The sequence below is a fragment of the Mastigoproctus giganteus genome, chromosome 5 (assembly GCF_048544385.1).
Source record: "Mastigoproctus giganteus isolate SK-2022 chromosome 5, ASM4854438v1, whole genome shotgun sequence".
In the NCBI taxonomy this organism is placed as follows: domain Eukaryota; kingdom Metazoa; phylum Arthropoda; class Arachnida; order Uropygi; family Thelyphonidae; genus Mastigoproctus; species Mastigoproctus giganteus.
The window spans coordinates 11,328,138-11,346,858 of NC_143579.1; the positions used below are offsets into that span (position 1 = coordinate 11,328,138).

Here is an 18,721-nt window from a genome sequence, read left to right on the forward strand (position 1 = left end):
CACTTACAACTGTGCTCGCTGAATTGATTGAATCAAAAAAGAATGCGGGACTCACCTTCAAGTTGTCCACCAACTTGAAGGTGGCTATGCAAAACTCTAATGCCTGGTAAAGATCAGGTGTCTGTTGGACACATGTATAAGTTGAACTACAAGATAATGGCTGAAAGCGCTTGTATAAAATAGCAGAATGAACATGCAGAAATTCATTTAATACTTATCTGTTGTCTGCTCAAATAATAAAGCACTTGCATCTAGCAATCCAAGGGCCTATCTTTATGTGGTGGCACTAATAGGAACTTAATACTTTAATTAAAAAACGCAAATCAAGAAAGGTTTACGGAGCACATTATACAAACAGCTGGACACAATCGTCCCCCTAGCAGATATCATATATTTGGATCTTTGAAAGGCTTTTGATACTGTTGCACATGGAAGACTGCTGAAAAAATTGGAGCAGTATGGCATTGGAGGCAAATTGTTGCTGTGGATAAAGGGATGGTTGAGTGGGAGAAGACAGAGAGTGGTAATCAATGGACACTGCTCATCGTGGACTAATGTCATTAGTGGAGTCCCTCAGGGTTCAGTGTTGGGTCCATTATTGTTTTCTGTATTTATAAATGATATTGATGATGATATATCAAGCTTAATGTCCAAGTTTGCAGATGATACAAAGGGTGGCAGGGTTGTTAAGGACACTAATGACAGTACGCTGCTGCAACAGGATCTAGAAAAGTTGAGAAGATGGCCTGAGAGGTGGCAAATGCAGTTTAACATTGACAAATGTAAAGTACTACATATGGGAAGCAGTAACCCCAGAGTGATGTATCAATTCTGTGGCACTAAACTGACAGTGGTAGAGAACAAAAAGAACCAGGGGATAATTGTACAGACAGATATGAAATTCTCTGAGCAGTGCAGACAGTCTTCAAGAGTAGCTCAGCTACAAAGAAAGGCTTAAGTTTTGCAAATTACAGTGTCTGGAGACTAGGCACCGGCGAGGTGATCTGATAGAGGTGTATAAAGTCTTGAATGGTTTGAGCATGCTCAATGCTGATGGGATTCTTCCTTGTGCTCAGAATAATCACCTGAGAAGGCATAAATTCAAATTGAGGAAAGATAGATGTGCAGAAGTTTGCCTTTAGCCAGCAGGTAATTGGTTTATGGAACAGACTTCCATCCTTTGTTGTGGAAGTTGATAGCCTAAATAAATTTATGGCTGAGCTGGACAGATATTTGGAATGAATGGAGGGGTGAAATTGGAGCATTTTTTTTTTTTTTTTTTTGGCTGATGCTGCATAAGCTTGCTTTCTTGCATCGTATGCCTCTACTAATGCTAATGATTTCTGGTTCGATTGGAAATTCACGGGTAGGGGGGCTTTGTTGATGCCTTTAAATGCACGAGAATTTCCAGAATGGTACACAAGCAGTGGTTTTAATCTGTAAGCTTCTGCTGCATTAGCCTCAAGCAAGAGGGTGGCCCTATCTTTTGATGCCTTGAAACCTGGCATTGTATTTTTCTCTTTGGCAATATTTGTTAGATCCAGCACTTTTTTGTTAATGTCTCGTCAACGTTAAAAATTTGCTGCGTTGAATAGCCTTCATCAATAATTTTTTCCGACACATCACAGAATTTCTCTGCAGCTGCAGAATTAGCACTGGCAACATCACTGCATACTTTAACGTAGTGGAAACCAGCACGATGCTTGAACCTATTAAACCACCCGTTTCTTGCCATGAAGCGGTTTGCGGTGCACTGTACTTATCCTTAATATCTTCATAAATACTTGTTTCTTTTGTTTGAATGGTCATTAGACTCAGAGGCACTTGCTTGTGAATCTGATTTTCCATCCATATTGTTAACAGCTGTTCCATCAGCTGTGTCCTGAAATGGGATTTACTCAAAGAGGTAACTACCATTAGGGGTAAAGGGAAGGGTTATTGCTTTCGTAAAGGCGACTACGATGGACTGAGACAGTATTTAAATTCTAGACAGTGGGACCAACTGATGATGTTACCAACAGCAAATGCAAAATGGGAAGCATTCAAAGAACTTATCTTGGAAGCTACTAGGCTTTACATACCAACTAAGAAATATTGTTCAAGGTTTAGGCCTAAATGGATGTCAGATGAACTAATGAGGCATATGGCAGAGAAGAAACATGCATGGGATACATACAAATTAACACATGACACAGAAGCCTATGATAGATACAAGTTGATCTGTAACCAAGTTACCAAGGCGGTTAAGCAGGCGAAGGCAGATTACGAGAAATCTTTGGCAAGGAATGCAAAGAAAAACACCAAAGAGTTCTTTACTTATGTAATCTCTAGAAGGAAGGGGATGAATCAGATTGGTCCACTTGATATCGATGGGTCAACTGTTAATGATCCAGCTCAGGTAGCTAACAAACTAAATGAATATTTTGCATCGACATTCACACATGAGGAATTATTTAGCGAGGGGAAAGCCAGAGGTGTATTCAACTCTAGCAGTAAGCTAGAGAATCTTGTAATAACTGAGAGTAAAGTGGAGGAGAAATTGTTGAAGATAAACACAAGAAAGGCACCCTGGGTGGATGGGATCTATCCAGTTATATTAAAGGAGGCAGCAGAGGAAGTAAGCAAACCCTTAGCCATAATTATGAGAGCTTCCTTGGACTCAGGGGAGGTACCCACAGACTGGAGATGTGCAAATGTCACCCCAATTCACAAAGGAGGATCAAAGGCTGACACAAGTAATTATAGACCTGTGAGTTTAACTTCTGTTCCAGGAAAATTAATGGAGGCACTAGTTAAAGAAGCACTGCAGGATCATTTAGACAAGACTTCAGTTATAGCTCGGACACAGCATGGTTTTGTTAAGGGGAAGTCTTGCCTGACCAATTTGATCGGATACTATGATACAGTCACAAAGGAACTGGATGCAGGGAATAACTTTGATATTATATACTTGGATCTTAGAAAGGCTTTTGATACTGTTGCACATGGAAGACTGCTGCACAAATTGGAGCAGTGTGGCATTGGAGGAAAATTGCTGCTGTGGATAAAGGGGTGGCTGAGGGGGAGAAGACAGAGAGTGGTAATCAATGGACACTGCTCGTCGTGGACTAATGTTATTAGTGGAGTCCCTCAGGGCTCAGTGTTGGGTCCATTATTGTTTTCTGTATTTATAAATGATATTGATGATGGTATATCAAGTTTAATGTTGAAGTTTGCAGACGATACAAAGGTAGGCAGGGTTGTCAAGGACACTACTGACACTATGCTGCTGCAACAGGATCTGGAAAGGTTGAGCAGATGGGTGGCAAATGAAGTTTAACATTGACAAATGTAAAGTACTACACATGGGAAACAGCAACCCCAGAGCAACGTATCAACTCTGTGGTACTACACTGACAGTGGTAGAGAATGAAAGGGACCTGGGGGTGGTTGTGCTGGCAGATATGAAGTTCTCTGAACAGTGCAGACGGGCTGCAAGAGTAGCTCATGGTGTATTGTCAATGATATATAGGAATTTTTCTAGCAGGGATAAGGAGGTGATTATTCCCTTGTATAAGGCAATGGTCAGGCCACACCTAGAGTACTGTGTACAAGTCTGGAGGCCTCATTTCAAGAAGGATGTAGAGCTCCTGGAACAAGTACAGAGAAGGGCATCAAGATTAGTGAATGGAACAAAGGGGTGCTCTTACAAAGAAAGGCTTAAGTTTTGCAAATTACAGTGTCTGGAGACTAGGCACCAGCGAGGTGATCTGATAGAGGTGTATAAAGCCTTGAATGGTTTGAGCATGGTCAATGCTGATGGGATTCTTCCTCTTGCTCAGAATAATCACCTGAGAGGGCATAAATTCAAATTGAGGAAAGACAGATGTAGGATAGACGTGCGGAAATTTGCCTTTAGCCAGCGGGTGGTTTGTTGGTTGGTGGAACAGACTTCCATCCCTTGTCGTGGAAGTTGATAGCCTAAATAAGTTTAAGGCTCAGCTGGACAGGTATTTTTAATGAACAGAGGGGTAAAGTGGAAGTGGTGTGTTTTTTTTTTTTTTTTTGGCTGATGCTGCATAAGCTTGCTTTCTTGCATCAAATGCCTTTGCTAATGCTAATCTTCGATATAGCACCTGAATGCTATTTTGTGATCACTGTTGATCTTAAGTGCATTGATCCTTTGACATGTTCTTTTTTGAAATAGTATTCAACAGTGAATACTATTTTAAAGGACAGTTTAAAACAGTATTCACTGTTGAAGCAGCGAGACCTAATTCCCTTGCAGTAGATGACAAACTTTGTCCTGCTTCTTACTTCATTTTCATATCATTTTCATCTTCATTTCTAAATCAATTTTGTTTTATTTCTGGCACTGCCAGCACTTGCACTTTCCATTGGCCCATTTCCCTTCACCATTGTAATATGTAAATAGGAATGAAGAGATGTTTCTGAAAATTTGTTTTTTATATGATTGAAGATTTCAATGAAGGGGAACACATTTCGCCATAATACTGTAACCTAAAAACTACAGAACTGCAGCTATCGGGATAATCGCAAATGCAATAAGATTGAGTTTATTACCTTTTTATAATTAGATGCACTATCAGAAGAGCCCAATAAACCAGAAAGTGCAAATTATTTTTTGTTCATGACCACCAGAAATGTGCTTTAGAAAAATATTACAAAGGCATTCAAAATTGATTCTTATAATGGGAACATATGATAATGATGAAAGGGTAGTGCAATTTCCATTATAAATATGACATTTTAGAGAGATGAATAGCTTAGTAATATAGTGAAATTTTCAACTTCCAAGGAATCGGAATGAATTAAAAAAAAAAAAAAAAGTGCTATTGGGTTTACATTACCTCATTTATTCCTACGGGATGTAAAATATGTTTCCAAAATTTTTTTTAAGTTTCACTGGCCGGCAAAAACTTACATAAAGTCTTCCATAAGTCGGGGAGTTCCTGTATATGCATATTAGATACACTCTAATTTTATTATTATTTTCATTATTTATTTACTCAATTTATTGCTTATGCTTCACCCCTGAACAGGCTTTGGCTAGTAGGCTGTTCAGGGGTCAAATCTGCCTGCCTATGTCATGAAAATTAAATTTATTTGTAAACATTGCCACTATAATGATATTCTATTTTGCAGTGAGTATAATATTGATGGCAAAAAAAAAAAAAAAAGGTATCAACAGAAAGTCTCTGCATGACTGCATGACCAAGTATCAACTTTAAAGGAAGGAGTTTCATGCATTAGCATTAGCATTAATGCTAATGCTAAGGCCACTCTCTTAATACATCCCTGTGTGCTCTTATAAATAATGTTTCCCCTATTTATTAGTTCTTAGAGGGGAACAGGTATCCTGTGTGTTATCAGACACTCAGCCTAAAACACTGATGGATCCAATATCTCTCTATTACAGAAGATTTAGGAGAAGTCCGGTTGGCCTGCCTCCCTAAAATCCACTCATGCGCACCTTCTCGATGGTAAGCCCTGTTACGTCAGTTAGGTGGCAACGAACTTGTAGAGTGGTTCTCTTCAAGATGGTCAGCGTGAAGAGGAAAAGACCAAACCCTCCAGCATATGAAAGCACGACGAAACAAATGGCCCTCAATCCCCAGCAGCTTTCACTCTCCCTCTTACGGCAGCGAGAGGATCAGAGTGGAAGCAGAGGGTGCTAAGAATCTCTGGGTACGACCAGGCTGCCATGTACGGAAACTGAACTTGGCCTGTTATAACGTAAGAACACTCATCGGTGAAGACAGGATATTAGAGCTGAAAAAGGAATTAGAAAATATGAATTGGAATATCATCGGTTTGGCTGAAACAAGAAGAAGAAATGAATCACTTATAAGTTTATCAAGTGGAAGTCTGCTGTACACCAATGGAAACAGTGAAAGGAGTGAAGGTGGAGTTGGGTTTCTGGTCCATAAAGATTTTAAAAACAACATTTTGGAATTCAAAAGTACATCACCAAGAGTGTCAAGACTAATACTCAAGATTTCTAAGAGGTACAAGCATAAAGATTATAATAATTTATGCACCAACATCGAGCCATGATGATGAAGAGGTTGAAGAAATGTACACCGAAATTGAGAGTCTTCTAGATGAGCAGAAAACCCACTACACTATTATTATGGGAGACTTCAATGCTAAGGTTGGAAAAAGACAAAACAACGCAGAAAGGGGAACTATAGGAAATTTTGGAATTGGTGAAAAAAATGAAAGAGGTGAAAGACTTGTGGAATTTGCAGAATCTCAAGGACTGTCAGTAATGAACACTTTTTTCAAGAAAAGGGTGAACAGAAAGTGGACATGGAAGAGTCCAAATGGATTAACTACTAATGAAATCAACTTCATCCTCACTAACAGAAGATATATTGTGAATGATGTTACCGACCTGAATAAGGTAAATGTTGGATGCTATCGAGGCAGTGTTAGATGGGTTGGAAAACTGCTAGATTGGGAGGATACAAGGACTAATAGATTAACAGTAGCCACTGGCAGAGGTGAAAGTGATTCTTGCACTGCTTCTATTGGAATGAGACGCAGCCTGTAAAATAAGATGCAGGATATTTCAGAGACTGCTGGGAATCATTGGGGTACAAATAAACACATAGGTTGTGTTAGAGTAGCTAAGAAAAAGAACAGGTGCATGTATACTTGCGTGTACACCAATGCTAGGAGTTTAGCAAATAAATTTGATGAATTTGAGGTATTGCTCAAAACATCAAAGGCAGATATTGTGGGGATTTCAGAGACGGGGTGTCACACAGATATAAGGAATGCAGAACTGGAATTTGGGGAGTACAATGTCTACAGAAAGGATAGACAGGATAGGAAGGGAGGAGGGGTTATGCTATTAGTTAAGAAATACATAAAATCCAAGGAAGTGAAGCCAGTCGACATTGCTGGACAGTGCAGTGTCGAGTCAGTTTGGTGTGACATAAGCATTGGGAGATCAAAATTGAGAGTAGTAGTGTGCTATAGGCCTAATGACTCTGATGAGTATAATAAGAAACTGTACGGGGAAATAGAGTGGGCCAGTAAATCAGAGAGTCTTATAATAGGGGATTTTAATTTCCCAGATATTGACTGGAATTTGGGGGCTGGTCACTCACACACTAGCAAGGCTTTTGTGGATTTATTGGATGATTGTTTTCTACATCAGCATGTTCGGGAGGCAACTAGAGGGAGTAATACTCTTGATTTGATTAACAGTAGTGATTCTTCATGCATTAAGACTCTGCAGGTAAATGAACCACTAGGTGGCATTGATCACAGTGTGCTGAAGTGGGATTTACTCAAAGAGGTAACTACCATTAGGGGTAAAGGGAAGGGTTATTGCTTTCGTAAAGGCAACTACGATGGACTGAGACAGTATTTAAATTCTATAGAGTGGGACCAACTGATGATGTTACCAACAGCAAATTCAAAATGGTAGGTATTCAAAAAAACTTATTTTGGATGCTACTAGGCTTTACATACCAACTAAGAAATATTGTTCAAGGTTTAGGCCTAAGTGGATGTCAGATGAATTAATGAGACATATGGCAGAGAAGAAAAATGCATGGGATACATACAAATTAACACGTGATACAGAAGCCTATGATAGATACAAGTTGATCTGTAAGCAAGTTACAAAGGAGGTCAGGCAGGCAAAGGCAGATTACGAGAAATCTTTGGCAAGGGATGCAAAGAAAAACAGCAAAGAGCTCTTTACTTATGTAAACTCTAGAAGGAAAGGGATGAATCAGATTTGTCCACTTGACATCGATGGGTCAACTGTTGATGATCCTGCTCAGGTAGCTAACAAACTGAATGAATATTTTGCATCAACATTCACCCATGAGGAGTTATTCAGCGAGGGGAATGCCAGAGGTGTATTCAACTCTGGTAGTAAGCTAGAGAATCTTGTAATAACTGAGTAAAGTGGAGGAGAAATTGTTAAAGATAAATACAAGAAAGGCACCTGGGGTGGATGGGATCTATCCAGTTATATTAAAGGAGTCATCAAAGGAAGTAAGCACACCCTTAGCCATAATTATGAAAGCTTCCTTGGACTCAGGGGAAGTACCCATGGACTGGAGATGTGAAAATGTGATCCCCAATTCACAAAGGAGGATCAAAGGCAACACAAGTAATTATAGACCTGTTAGTTTAACTTCTGTTCCTGGAAAATTAATGGAGGCACTGGTTAAAGAAGCACTGCAGGATCATCTAGACAAGACTTCAGTTATAGCTCAGACACAGCATGGTTTTGTAAGGGGAAGTCTTGCCTGACCAATTTGATTGGATACTATGATGCAGTCACAAAAGAACTTGATGCAGGGAATAACTTTGATATTATATACTTGGATCTTAGAAAGGCTTTTGATACTGTTGCACATGGAAGACTGCTGCACAAATTGGAGCAGTGTGCCATTGGAGGCAAATTGCTGCTATGGATAAAGGGGTGGTTGAGGGGGAGAAGACAGAGAGTGGTAATCAATGGACACTGCTCATTGTGGACTAATGTTATTAGTGGAGTCCCTCAGGCTTCAGTATTGGGTCCATTATTTTTTGCTGTATTTATAAATGATATTGATGATGGTATATTCAGCTTAATGTCCGAGTTTGCAGACGATACGAAGGTTGGGAGGGTTGTCAAGGACACTACTGACACTATGCTACTGCAACAGGATCTGGAAAGGTTGAGCAGATGGGCTGAGAGGTGGCAAATGAAGTTTAACATCGACAAATGTAAAGTACTACATATGGGAAACAGCAACTCCAGAGCAACGTATCAACTCTGTGGTACTACACTGACAGTGGTAGAGAATGAAAGGCACCTGGGGGTGATTGTGCAGGCAGATATGAAGTTTTCTGAGCAGTGCAGACAGGCTGCAAGAGTAGCTCATGGTGTATTGTCGATGATATATAGGAATTTTTCTAGCAGGGATAAGGAGGTGATCATTCCCTTGTATAAGGCAATGGTCAGACCGCACCTAGAATACTGTATACAGGTCCGGAGGCCTCATTTCAAGAAGGATGTAGAGATGCTGGAACGAGTACAGAGAAGCGCAACAAGATTAGTGAATGGAACAAAGGGGTGCTCTTACGAAGAAAGGCTTAAGATGTGCAAATTACAGTATCTGGAGACTAGGCACCAGCGAGGTGATCTGATAGAGGTGTATAAAGCATTGAATGGTTTGAGCATGCTCAATGCTGATGGGATTCTTCCTCTTGCTCAGAATAATCACCTGAGAGGGCATAAATTCAAATTGAGGAAAGACAGATGTAGGATAGACGTGTGGAAATTTGCCTTTAGCCAGCGGGTGGTTGGTTGATGGAATAGACTTCCATCCCTTGTCGTGGAAGTTGATAGCCTAAATAAGTTTAAGGCTCAGCTGGACAGGTATTTCGAACAAACAGAGGGGTGAAGTGGTTATTTTTTATTTATTTATTTGTTTGTTTTTTTTTTTGGCTGATGCTGCATAAGCTTGCTTTCTTGCATCAAATGCCTATGCTAATGCTAAGATGTATACTTGATATAGATGTAGGAAAGGAAAGAAAGGAAAAAACTGACTCGAGTAAATAATACAAAGGTCTTTGAGATAACAGAAGAGGAGAAAAAGCAGTATGTACTGGAACTTAAGAACAAGTTTGAGCTTCTGCAGACTGCTGAGGAACAAGATATCAACGAGCAATATTACAACTTTTTGAAAGTGATAAAGCCCAAGAAACCTATAGGGAAAAAGAAATCCAAAGAAGAAAAAATTAGTCAAGAAACACTTGTCATGTGATGAACCGAAGACGACAAATGAAAAGCAAGAAAAACACTGACAGGGAGAAAATTGAGTATACTGAGTTATGCAAAGCCATTAGAAAGTGACTCAGAGAGGACATAAGAAGATTTAACACAAGAAAAGTAGAACAAGCATTAAGAGAAAACAAAGGATTTAAATCAGCAGCCATGAGCAGTAATATAGAAAGACAAATGATACTGAAACTGAAGAATAGCGATGGTGTACCTATAAACAGCAGAGAAGGCATAATTCAAATAGCAGAAGACTACTATAGAGAATTATACAAGGAGCAGGGGAATGATGCCAGCAGTGGGGAAGATGGATTGCAGAGTAGCAACACATACGACATACCCAATATTCTTCCTGATGAGGTAGAACATGCATTGAAGAAAATGAAGAATCAGAAAGCCCCGGGGGAAGAAGTTACTGTACAGTTGTTAAAATTGGGAGGAAGAGACATAACACAAAAACTGGCAAGGCTCTTCACAAAGTGCATTAGAAAAGGTGTGATGCCTAAGCAGTGGAATAATGCAATCATAGTTTTGCCGCATAAGAAAGGAGATAAATCAGAAATTGAAATTATAGACCAATTAGCTTGTTATCACACATCTACAAGTTGTTCACAAGGCTCATTACTAACAGATTAGAAAGAATACTTCATGGGAATCAACCGAAAGAGCAAGCTGGCTTTAGGACAGGATTCTCAACTATGGATCACCTTCACGTAATATCACAGCTAATGGAGAAAGCAAATGAATATAAAACACCATTATGCCTGGCATTTGTGGATTATGAAAAGGCATTTGACTCCATACAGCATAAGGCAATGTTTCAGGCACTGGAAAGACAAGGCAGTGATACCCCATATATTATGATTTTGAAGAAAATATATGAGAGTGCTACCTCCTTTATTAGACTAGACAAAGACAGTAGGAAATTTAAAATTGAGAAAAGAGTTTGACAAGGAGACACAATATCTCCGAAGCTGTTTACTGCTGCCCTGGAGAAAGCTTTCAGAAGATTAGACTCGTCGCAGAAAGGAGTCAATGTGAACGGAGAGTACCTAAACCATTTACGATTTGCAGATGACATTGTGGTCATAAGCCATGATCCCAAAGAATTAGAGGAAAATCTTAATCAGTTATGCACAGCTAGTAAGGATTTTGGACTAAAGATGAATATGGCTAAAACAAAAGTAATGATGAACAAGTATGCCACAGAAAGGGAAATAATGATTGAAGGAGCAGTAATTGAAAAGGTGGAGTCATATACTTATCTGGGACAAGTTATTAGCTGTAATAATGATAAATGGCTGGAAGTCAAGAGAAGAATAAATTTTGGATGGATAGCATTCAGGAAATATAGTCACATACTGAAGAGCAATATCCCAGTTTGTCTGAAACGTAAAATAATGAACCAATGTATACTCCCCACATGACTTATGGAAGTGAAACTTGGGCACTCACCAAAAGAATGGAAAAGAAGCTGAGAACTACACAGCGAAGAATGGAACGAATCATATTGGGAATCAGACTATTAGATAAGAAGAGAAACACATGGATTAGGCAACAAATTCAAGTAAAGGACATTCTTGTCAAAACTAAAGAACTAAAATGGTCTTGGGCAGGACACATAGCTCGAAGACATGATGACAGATGGACTAAGAAAATAACAGAATGGTATCCAAGAGGATCTAGAAGAAAACCTGGAAGACAAAGGCGGAGATGGATAGTTGAAATTCATGAGTTTGTGGGTAGTAAATGGATGGCCAGTGCTCAAAACAGAAGGAACTGGAAAGTTGCTGGAGAGGCCTTCATCCTGCAGTGGATTGAAAATGGCTGATGATGATTTATTAGTTCACTGTGTTCCTAACATTATTTATAAGAATACATGTGAATGTGAAAAAAAGGCAAAATTACCTGTGGCAATGTATCCAGATATTATGCATATTTTAAGATTGAGCCCATTTACTTCCACAAAAAAATGCATTGTTAAACTGTGACACTAGTGAATTAGCTGCCAAAAACAGTCACGGTGAAGATGTAAACTACTCTAGTCTTGGAGCTATGTTCAAATATGAAAAGATTTTAATATTTTATTCATAACAAATATTTTAAAAATACGGAAAACAGTCAGTCAATGCAAGAAGCAAAATAAATATTAATTAATTTGTTAAAATTATTCAAAGAGAATATTTAATTAATTTTTTACTTATTGAATTTTATTTATATAATTTCAGAAAGCTAAAGCTAGGCCTTTGTCACTGATTTACTTTTATACGTACTGAATGTATGATGTCACAGATTGAACTTTTATAAATAAATCTTTATTGTCTGAAGAGATAAAATCTCCATCCAGTTTTAGTGATAATGGCAAATCCAAGCCAAGGGAGGTAATTAAGTAAGACTGTAATAATCTTAAGTTTATGCATTAATCCAGCCCTGTAAACAATGTAAGGAACAGCACTTGGCATTTAGTATCAAACATTTGGATGTTTTGTGCCATATTTGGTGGGAAGCTGTTTTGTTCTTTCACCTCCTGAAACTCCATAATCTCTATATATGAGATTAGTGACAAGTGTCAGGGATTTTCTCAAATCTAGTATCAAGACAAGCACCTTCTGTTTTCTTAAACTTCAACCCATGCATAATAGGAATCTTTCACCAGTCCGAGAGGGATACATTTCTGAAAAGAACCATGTTTGACAAGACTAAGGTCTCATAGAAAATAGGGGATTTAGAGGAAAATCAATAAATATGCCATTAAAATATATGAAAACAAAATACACAGTAAACTTTATTTTTAGTTAAAGAAACATAAAAATGTGATGAAGTCTATGAAGTACTTTATCTTCTGTTCCAAATGTCTTTACTTTCTGGTTATTTTCACACATTAAACTTTCAACACTTACTCTCAAAGGTTGACTCAAAAATACACGGCATAACTTCAGGAATGAGTTCCTCGTATGTAGACAATAGAAATATTTTATGTCAACATAGTTCTGGAAATGCCTAATTTCCGAGTTTTGAAGGTCTCTCTATGACACTTAACTGTTCACATTACTTTATAGTAATTGTTCAAAATGTCCACCTTCTGCCTGAATACAGGCCTCACATCGACGGCTCATGGACTCACGAAGATGATGCCAAATTCCTGGCATGTTTCATATTGTCTCACAAAACTGCTACAATTCGATTGTGGAGAGTTTTCACATCAGCTACCAGAGTCAAATACACCAATGACTTTAAATGATATTCTGCTTATGCTGATTTCAGGAGTCGTAGATCTTGATCATCCTCTGTTGACAGCATGAGGTGTAGAGGTCGCATATTCACAAAGATATAAGGAATGCAGAACTGGAATTTGGGGAGTACAATGTGTACAGAAAGGATAGACAGGACAGAAAGGGAGGAGGTGTTATGCTGTTAATTAAGAAAAACATAAAATCAAAAGAAGTGCATCCAGTTGATATAGATGGACAAGACATAGTGTATAGTTGATATAGTGTAGACAAGACTGCAGCAATAATTCAGACACAGCATGGGTTTGTTAAGGGAAAGTCTTGTCCGACAAATTTGATTGGTTATTATGATGTGGTCACAAAGGAACTGGATGCAAAAAACAATTTTGATATCATATACTTGGATTTCAGGAAAGCTTTTGACACTGTTGCGCATGGAAGACTACTGTACAAATTGGAGCAGAATGGTATTAAGGGTAAGTTGCTACAATGGATAAAAGGATGGTTAAGTGGGAGAAGACAGAGGGTGGTAATCAATGGGTGCTGCTCTTCGTGGACTAATGTTATTAGTGGAGTCCCACAGGGTTCGGTGTTGGGTCCACTGTTGTTTTGTATATTTATCAGTGATATTGATGAAGGTATATCAGGCTTAATGTCGAAGTTTGCAGATGACACGAAGGTTGGCAGGGTTGTTAATGACAGTCATGGCAGTGTGCTACTGCAACAGGATCTAGATAATTTGGGCAGATGGGCTAAGAAGTGGCAACTGAAGTTTAACCTTGACAAATGCAAAGTACTGCATATGGGTAGAAGTAACCCGAGAGAAACGTACCAACTGTGTGGTACTACACTTAAGGTGGTAGAAAATGAAAAAAACCTGGGAATAATTGTGCAGTCAGATATGAAGTTTTCTGAGCAATGCAGACAGGCTGCTAGGGCAGGTCATGGGGTTTTGTCAATGATATATAGGAATTTTGCTAGCAGGAAAAAGGAGGTGATTGTCCCTCTGTATAAGGCAATGGTCAGGCCACGCCTTGAGTACTGCGTACAGGTCTGGAGGCCTCATTTTAGGAAGGATGTAGATTTGCTTGAGCGTGTACAGAGAAGAGCAACACGATTGGTGAGGGGAATGAAGGGATCCTCTTACCAAGAGAGGCTTAAGTTCTGCAAATTGCAGTGGCTGGAGACTAGGCACCTGCGCGGTGATCTGATTGAGGTCTATAAGGCCTTGAATGGGTTGAGCACGCTGAATTCTGATGGGATCCTCCCACTTGTTCAGAATACGAACCTACGGGGACATAAGTTCAAATTAAGAAAGGATAGATGTAGAATAGATGTGCGGAAATTTGCCTTTAGCCAGCAGGTGGTTAATTGCTGGAACAAACTTCCATCTGTCGTGGAAGTTGATAGGTTAAATAAATTTAAGGAGGAACTGGACAGGCATTTGGAGGGTATGGTGTGATTTTTTTTTTTTTTTTTTTTTTTGGCTGATGCTGCATAAGCTCCTACACTTGCTTTCTTGTATCAAGTGCCACTACTACTACTACAAAGGCGGCGATGGATACCTTCAAACATTTTCCTGTCTGGACATCTTTGTTCCGGGAACCTTTCGTGGTACAAACGACGATCCTCCAGAGCATTGCCGTCCACCAAACCATACATAAAGTGCATATCCGCTTGGTCCTGATTTGAGTACATGGTCGGAATGGAAAACCACCAGATTCTGTCAGTATTTTCTTGTAATGAAGGAAATCACCTGTGGGAGATAAGACATTCCGGTTAATAACTCGAGAACCAAGCATTTCCGGAACTATGTTGATATAAAATATTTTTATTGTCTACGTATGAGGAACTCATTCCTGAAGTTATGCCATATATTTTTGAGACACCTGTATACTTGCATATATGGTACTGATGAGTCCATCGTGAGAAGGTAGCATATATACAAATTCCATTCTTATGCAGTACTAATTTAGATTCCCCCCTCTCCTCCCAGTTGATCTATGGGATGCAGGAGATAATCATGTTCATTTGTTACAGAATTGCATTTCAGATCCACAGGTTGTATTGTATTTTTATTAAAAATGCAAAATATTGTATTTTTAATTATCAAGTACATGTGTGTCATTATAGATGCACCTTGCAAACCGGAATGGCATTCTGGCACACTCCTGTTCATTCTGAGCCCTGGCATTATGGGTTCTAATACCTTTTGTTTTTGGAGTTTTCCTTAAAAAAAAAAACACCCACACAAGATATATTTCACAAGACACCACATTGGAATTCTCCATGTGGGTCTCATAAACATCTGTACAGATGTTTATGAGACATCTGAGAAATATCTGTACAGATGTTCAAGGCAGTCTCATAAACATCTGTACAGACAGTTCCCACTTTATGAGTTCTCGGGTTTACAAGTTATTTTTTTCAAGTATCAACAAAATCGAAAATATGAACATAAATTGCAATAAATAAATGCTAAACATTCATAAATACGGCATTTCAAACCATGCACTTAGCTATGCAATACAGTACTACTGTGTACTGTATTGTATACAACACACTACTACAGCAAAGATCATACAAAATGAAACAGAAGCTGTTGTTAATATTGCTAACTAATTGCAGCTTGAGATTTTTACAACTGACACTGACTTTCTTCAAGCACACAATGGAAAGCTCACAAATGAAGACCTTCCTGAAATGGCAAAATGTGAAGAAGCTGAGGAAAAGGAAGATTTAATAGCTGAAATTCCTGTTCATTCCTTTGCTCTCAAGGAGCTTGACAAAGCTTTTCAGCACAGAAAAAGCAATTGAGATTTTCAAGTCAAAGATTCAAATTTCGAGCACACTAGAAAAGTTGCTACAGATTTAAAAAAATGTTTATGCATGTTATCCTGAAATTTATATAGAAAAGAGAAGACTGTCTTGGAAACAAATGACTCTTGAAGCATGAAGACGACTCCTTGTGCTTCCAACAAACCAACAACAAATGTCGAGCCAATAATAACTGATGAACCATCAACAAGTGATAAACCAAATCAGGAACTACCTGTACATTGCCTCCACACAATGCTGCTTGAGCCCCTTCTATCTGTCAATATATACTAACAGTTCAGAGTTTCAATGTGCAAGATCTGCAGTTTTTTCAGTGGTTGCTTGGATATGTGGACATGCAGATTAGCTAGCTTGTTAATTGCTCTGTAATGCTATGGACTTCTGCACAAAAGTCAAAAAATATCCACTGTTTTATCCTGATGCTGGTTTTTTTTTTTTTTTTTTTTTGTCTCATTCTTTCTATACCTCTTTCACTCTAATGTTCATAAAACTATAATAAACATTATTTTAATATATAACTCTTTGTGCCATTGTATTTTTTTACATTTTTATTTTCAGTTTCATACGGTGGAACCTTGATTTATCTGTGCTAATGATGGGGATCAGGATGCCAATTAATTGAAAAATATGATTTATTCACAAGAAATTCACAATTTATATATATAAAGGATATTAATCAATTTATTCACAGGATTAATGTATAGTGCTGTACGTATTCTTACCTATAAGAGAAATTAAATGTGTGTAATTTAATTTTATATTTTTTAAAAGAAGACTAGATGATAATATTAACTTACAAGAAGTAATTTGATATTATCTTCTGTTTTTTGATGTTGAAAGTATTTTTGCATATAATGGTTCTAATTATCCATAAATATAAGTTGAAATGTTATGAAATGACATATACAGAGCAGAAAACAACATGATGCTTTACTGCTCTTTCAACAAAAATAATCACATAAGGTGTAGAGAGGAAAATTTCACATTTTGTGGACCTGCAGTACATATACTGCAGTAAATACTGTAATCTCTATTATTTATCCTTTATGCCAAGCTGACATTAAACTATTCTAAGAAAAAATAATAATAAAAAATAAATAATATAATGACGTTGTCAAGGAAAAAAGGTTAAATAACCATAACAAGTAATATAAAAAAAAGTTTTTAAGTCAATTCCTACTTAGGTCAACAACGGACTTTCGACTTCAAAAATTTATCAAAAAATTATTGATTTTCCCAAGAATTGAACTCTCATTCTTCACCTTCACGTGAAAAATACTGAAATCCTTGCATTTTACCGATTGAGCTACTGCCTGTTGATTTTAATTTTATTCCTAAATTTATATCCTGCTAAATATCTTATATAAGAGAAATTTTTTTCTCCCATATAAAACTACAATTAATTAATTAAATTTAATTAATGAATTAATATTTGAAAAAACTGTATTAACATCAAGTGTCATCCACTACAAGTTTAAAAAAATGTATTTGAACTTGAGTGGATGAATAAAAAGTATTTTATTAACGATTGAAAATTTGAACAAGATATATAAATATATATAGGGAGAGTGTGAACTAATAGTAGGAATTGAAAAAAGAGATAATATCAGATGTGTGGTTGATTAAGGCACAGATAATCAAAATTCCACTGTAAATTTAATTTTAAAATAAAATGGCAACTTTCTATAAGTGTTGAACAGCTATTTTTACAGGAATTAAAACTTTATCTTTAATGAATTGAAGTAATTAGAAAGAAAAATTCTTTAAAGAAGTCCAAGATAAACCTATTTTTAATTCTTATTGCATAAAGATTACAAATGAGTTATTTTAAATATAATAATTTTTTATCTTTGCTTTATAAGCATTTATTTTTTATTATAGATCTTTTGCTGCATCAGGGACTCATAAAAATGTGTTTGACCATGTAGGGTAAGTGATATTTGTTTAATTTCAAAAATTTAATTTGTTTCACAGAAAAATAATTATTATACTTTACCAGTTTTATTTAGTGCATTAATATTTGTTTTTTGTAGAACTTCTTCAATGCAGAATAGCATTGCTGCTGTCCTTGCAGCATTTCAGAGAGCTCGTAAAAGGATGCTTGTGGCAAGAAACAAAGAACTCTAGAATTTAGTCTTACCAAGCTTGTTCTATTGGTATTTCTGATTGCTGGCATTCACCTCATCATATGCATAAAAACATCAGAAGTTCTATTCTTCCTTATGTAATTTGCCATATATCTATAACAAAATGTATTGTTTTTTTTTTTCTATAAGTGTATTTATTTATTGTATTCCTGTATTTTATGGAATACTTTTTTTTTTTTTTTTTTTTTGCATAATCCTTTGATACTAGGAACGTTCAACTTAATCCAGTTGGTTTGCTACAATTTCTGTCTTTCAAATTTTTGCAGCCATTACTTTTTCCAAATTGTACATAGGGCTTTCACTATTCTCTTGTTGAGATACAGGTTACTTCAAATTTGACACCAGTGGTACTTTTATATTCAGTCTGAAACCATAGATTTGGTGGGGGGGGACTCCTTTTTCTTGTACAAAAATACCCTTGCCAATATTGCAAAGAAAACACATCTTCCAATTCGTGGCATATATTAAGTAGCAATTTCAAATTGAAAATATTGAATAGCAACTCTAAAATAACTTATACACTTGGTGGGGTTTGAATTAAAAACAGTTGAAGGAAGGAAGGAAGGAAGAGATTTGGGATCTATGATGTATGCAGATATGAAGTTCTCCATGCAGTGTACGCAGACTGCAAGAAGAATCCATTGTGTCATTGATGATTTATCGAATATTTGCTTGTAAATATATGGAGGTCATAATCCCACTGTATAAGG

The 18,721-nt window shown here is 37.2% G+C and overlaps 1 protein-coding gene across 3 annotated transcripts in view; it reads left to right on the plus strand.

The window, feature by feature from the left end:
- The window catches only part of LOC150085169 (tectonic-like complex member MKS1), a 502,024-nt gene extending 483,985 nt beyond the window's left edge, over positions 1-18,039 (plus strand). For 2 of the 3 annotated variants that reach the window (XM_090373059.1, XM_090373060.1), the window contains 2 exons: positions 17,746-17,793; positions 17,898-18,039. In XM_090373059.1, the coding sequence (XP_090229185.1) occupies positions 17,746-17,793; positions 17,898-17,991 (142 nt within the window). In that variant the 3' untranslated portion in view covers positions 17,992-18,039. Of the gene's footprint in view, positions 1-17,745; positions 17,794-17,897 lie in introns of those variants that run through there. The other variant, XR_016546919.1, reaches the window with a different exon arrangement.
- Positions 18,040-18,721: the final 682 nt, after the last annotated feature.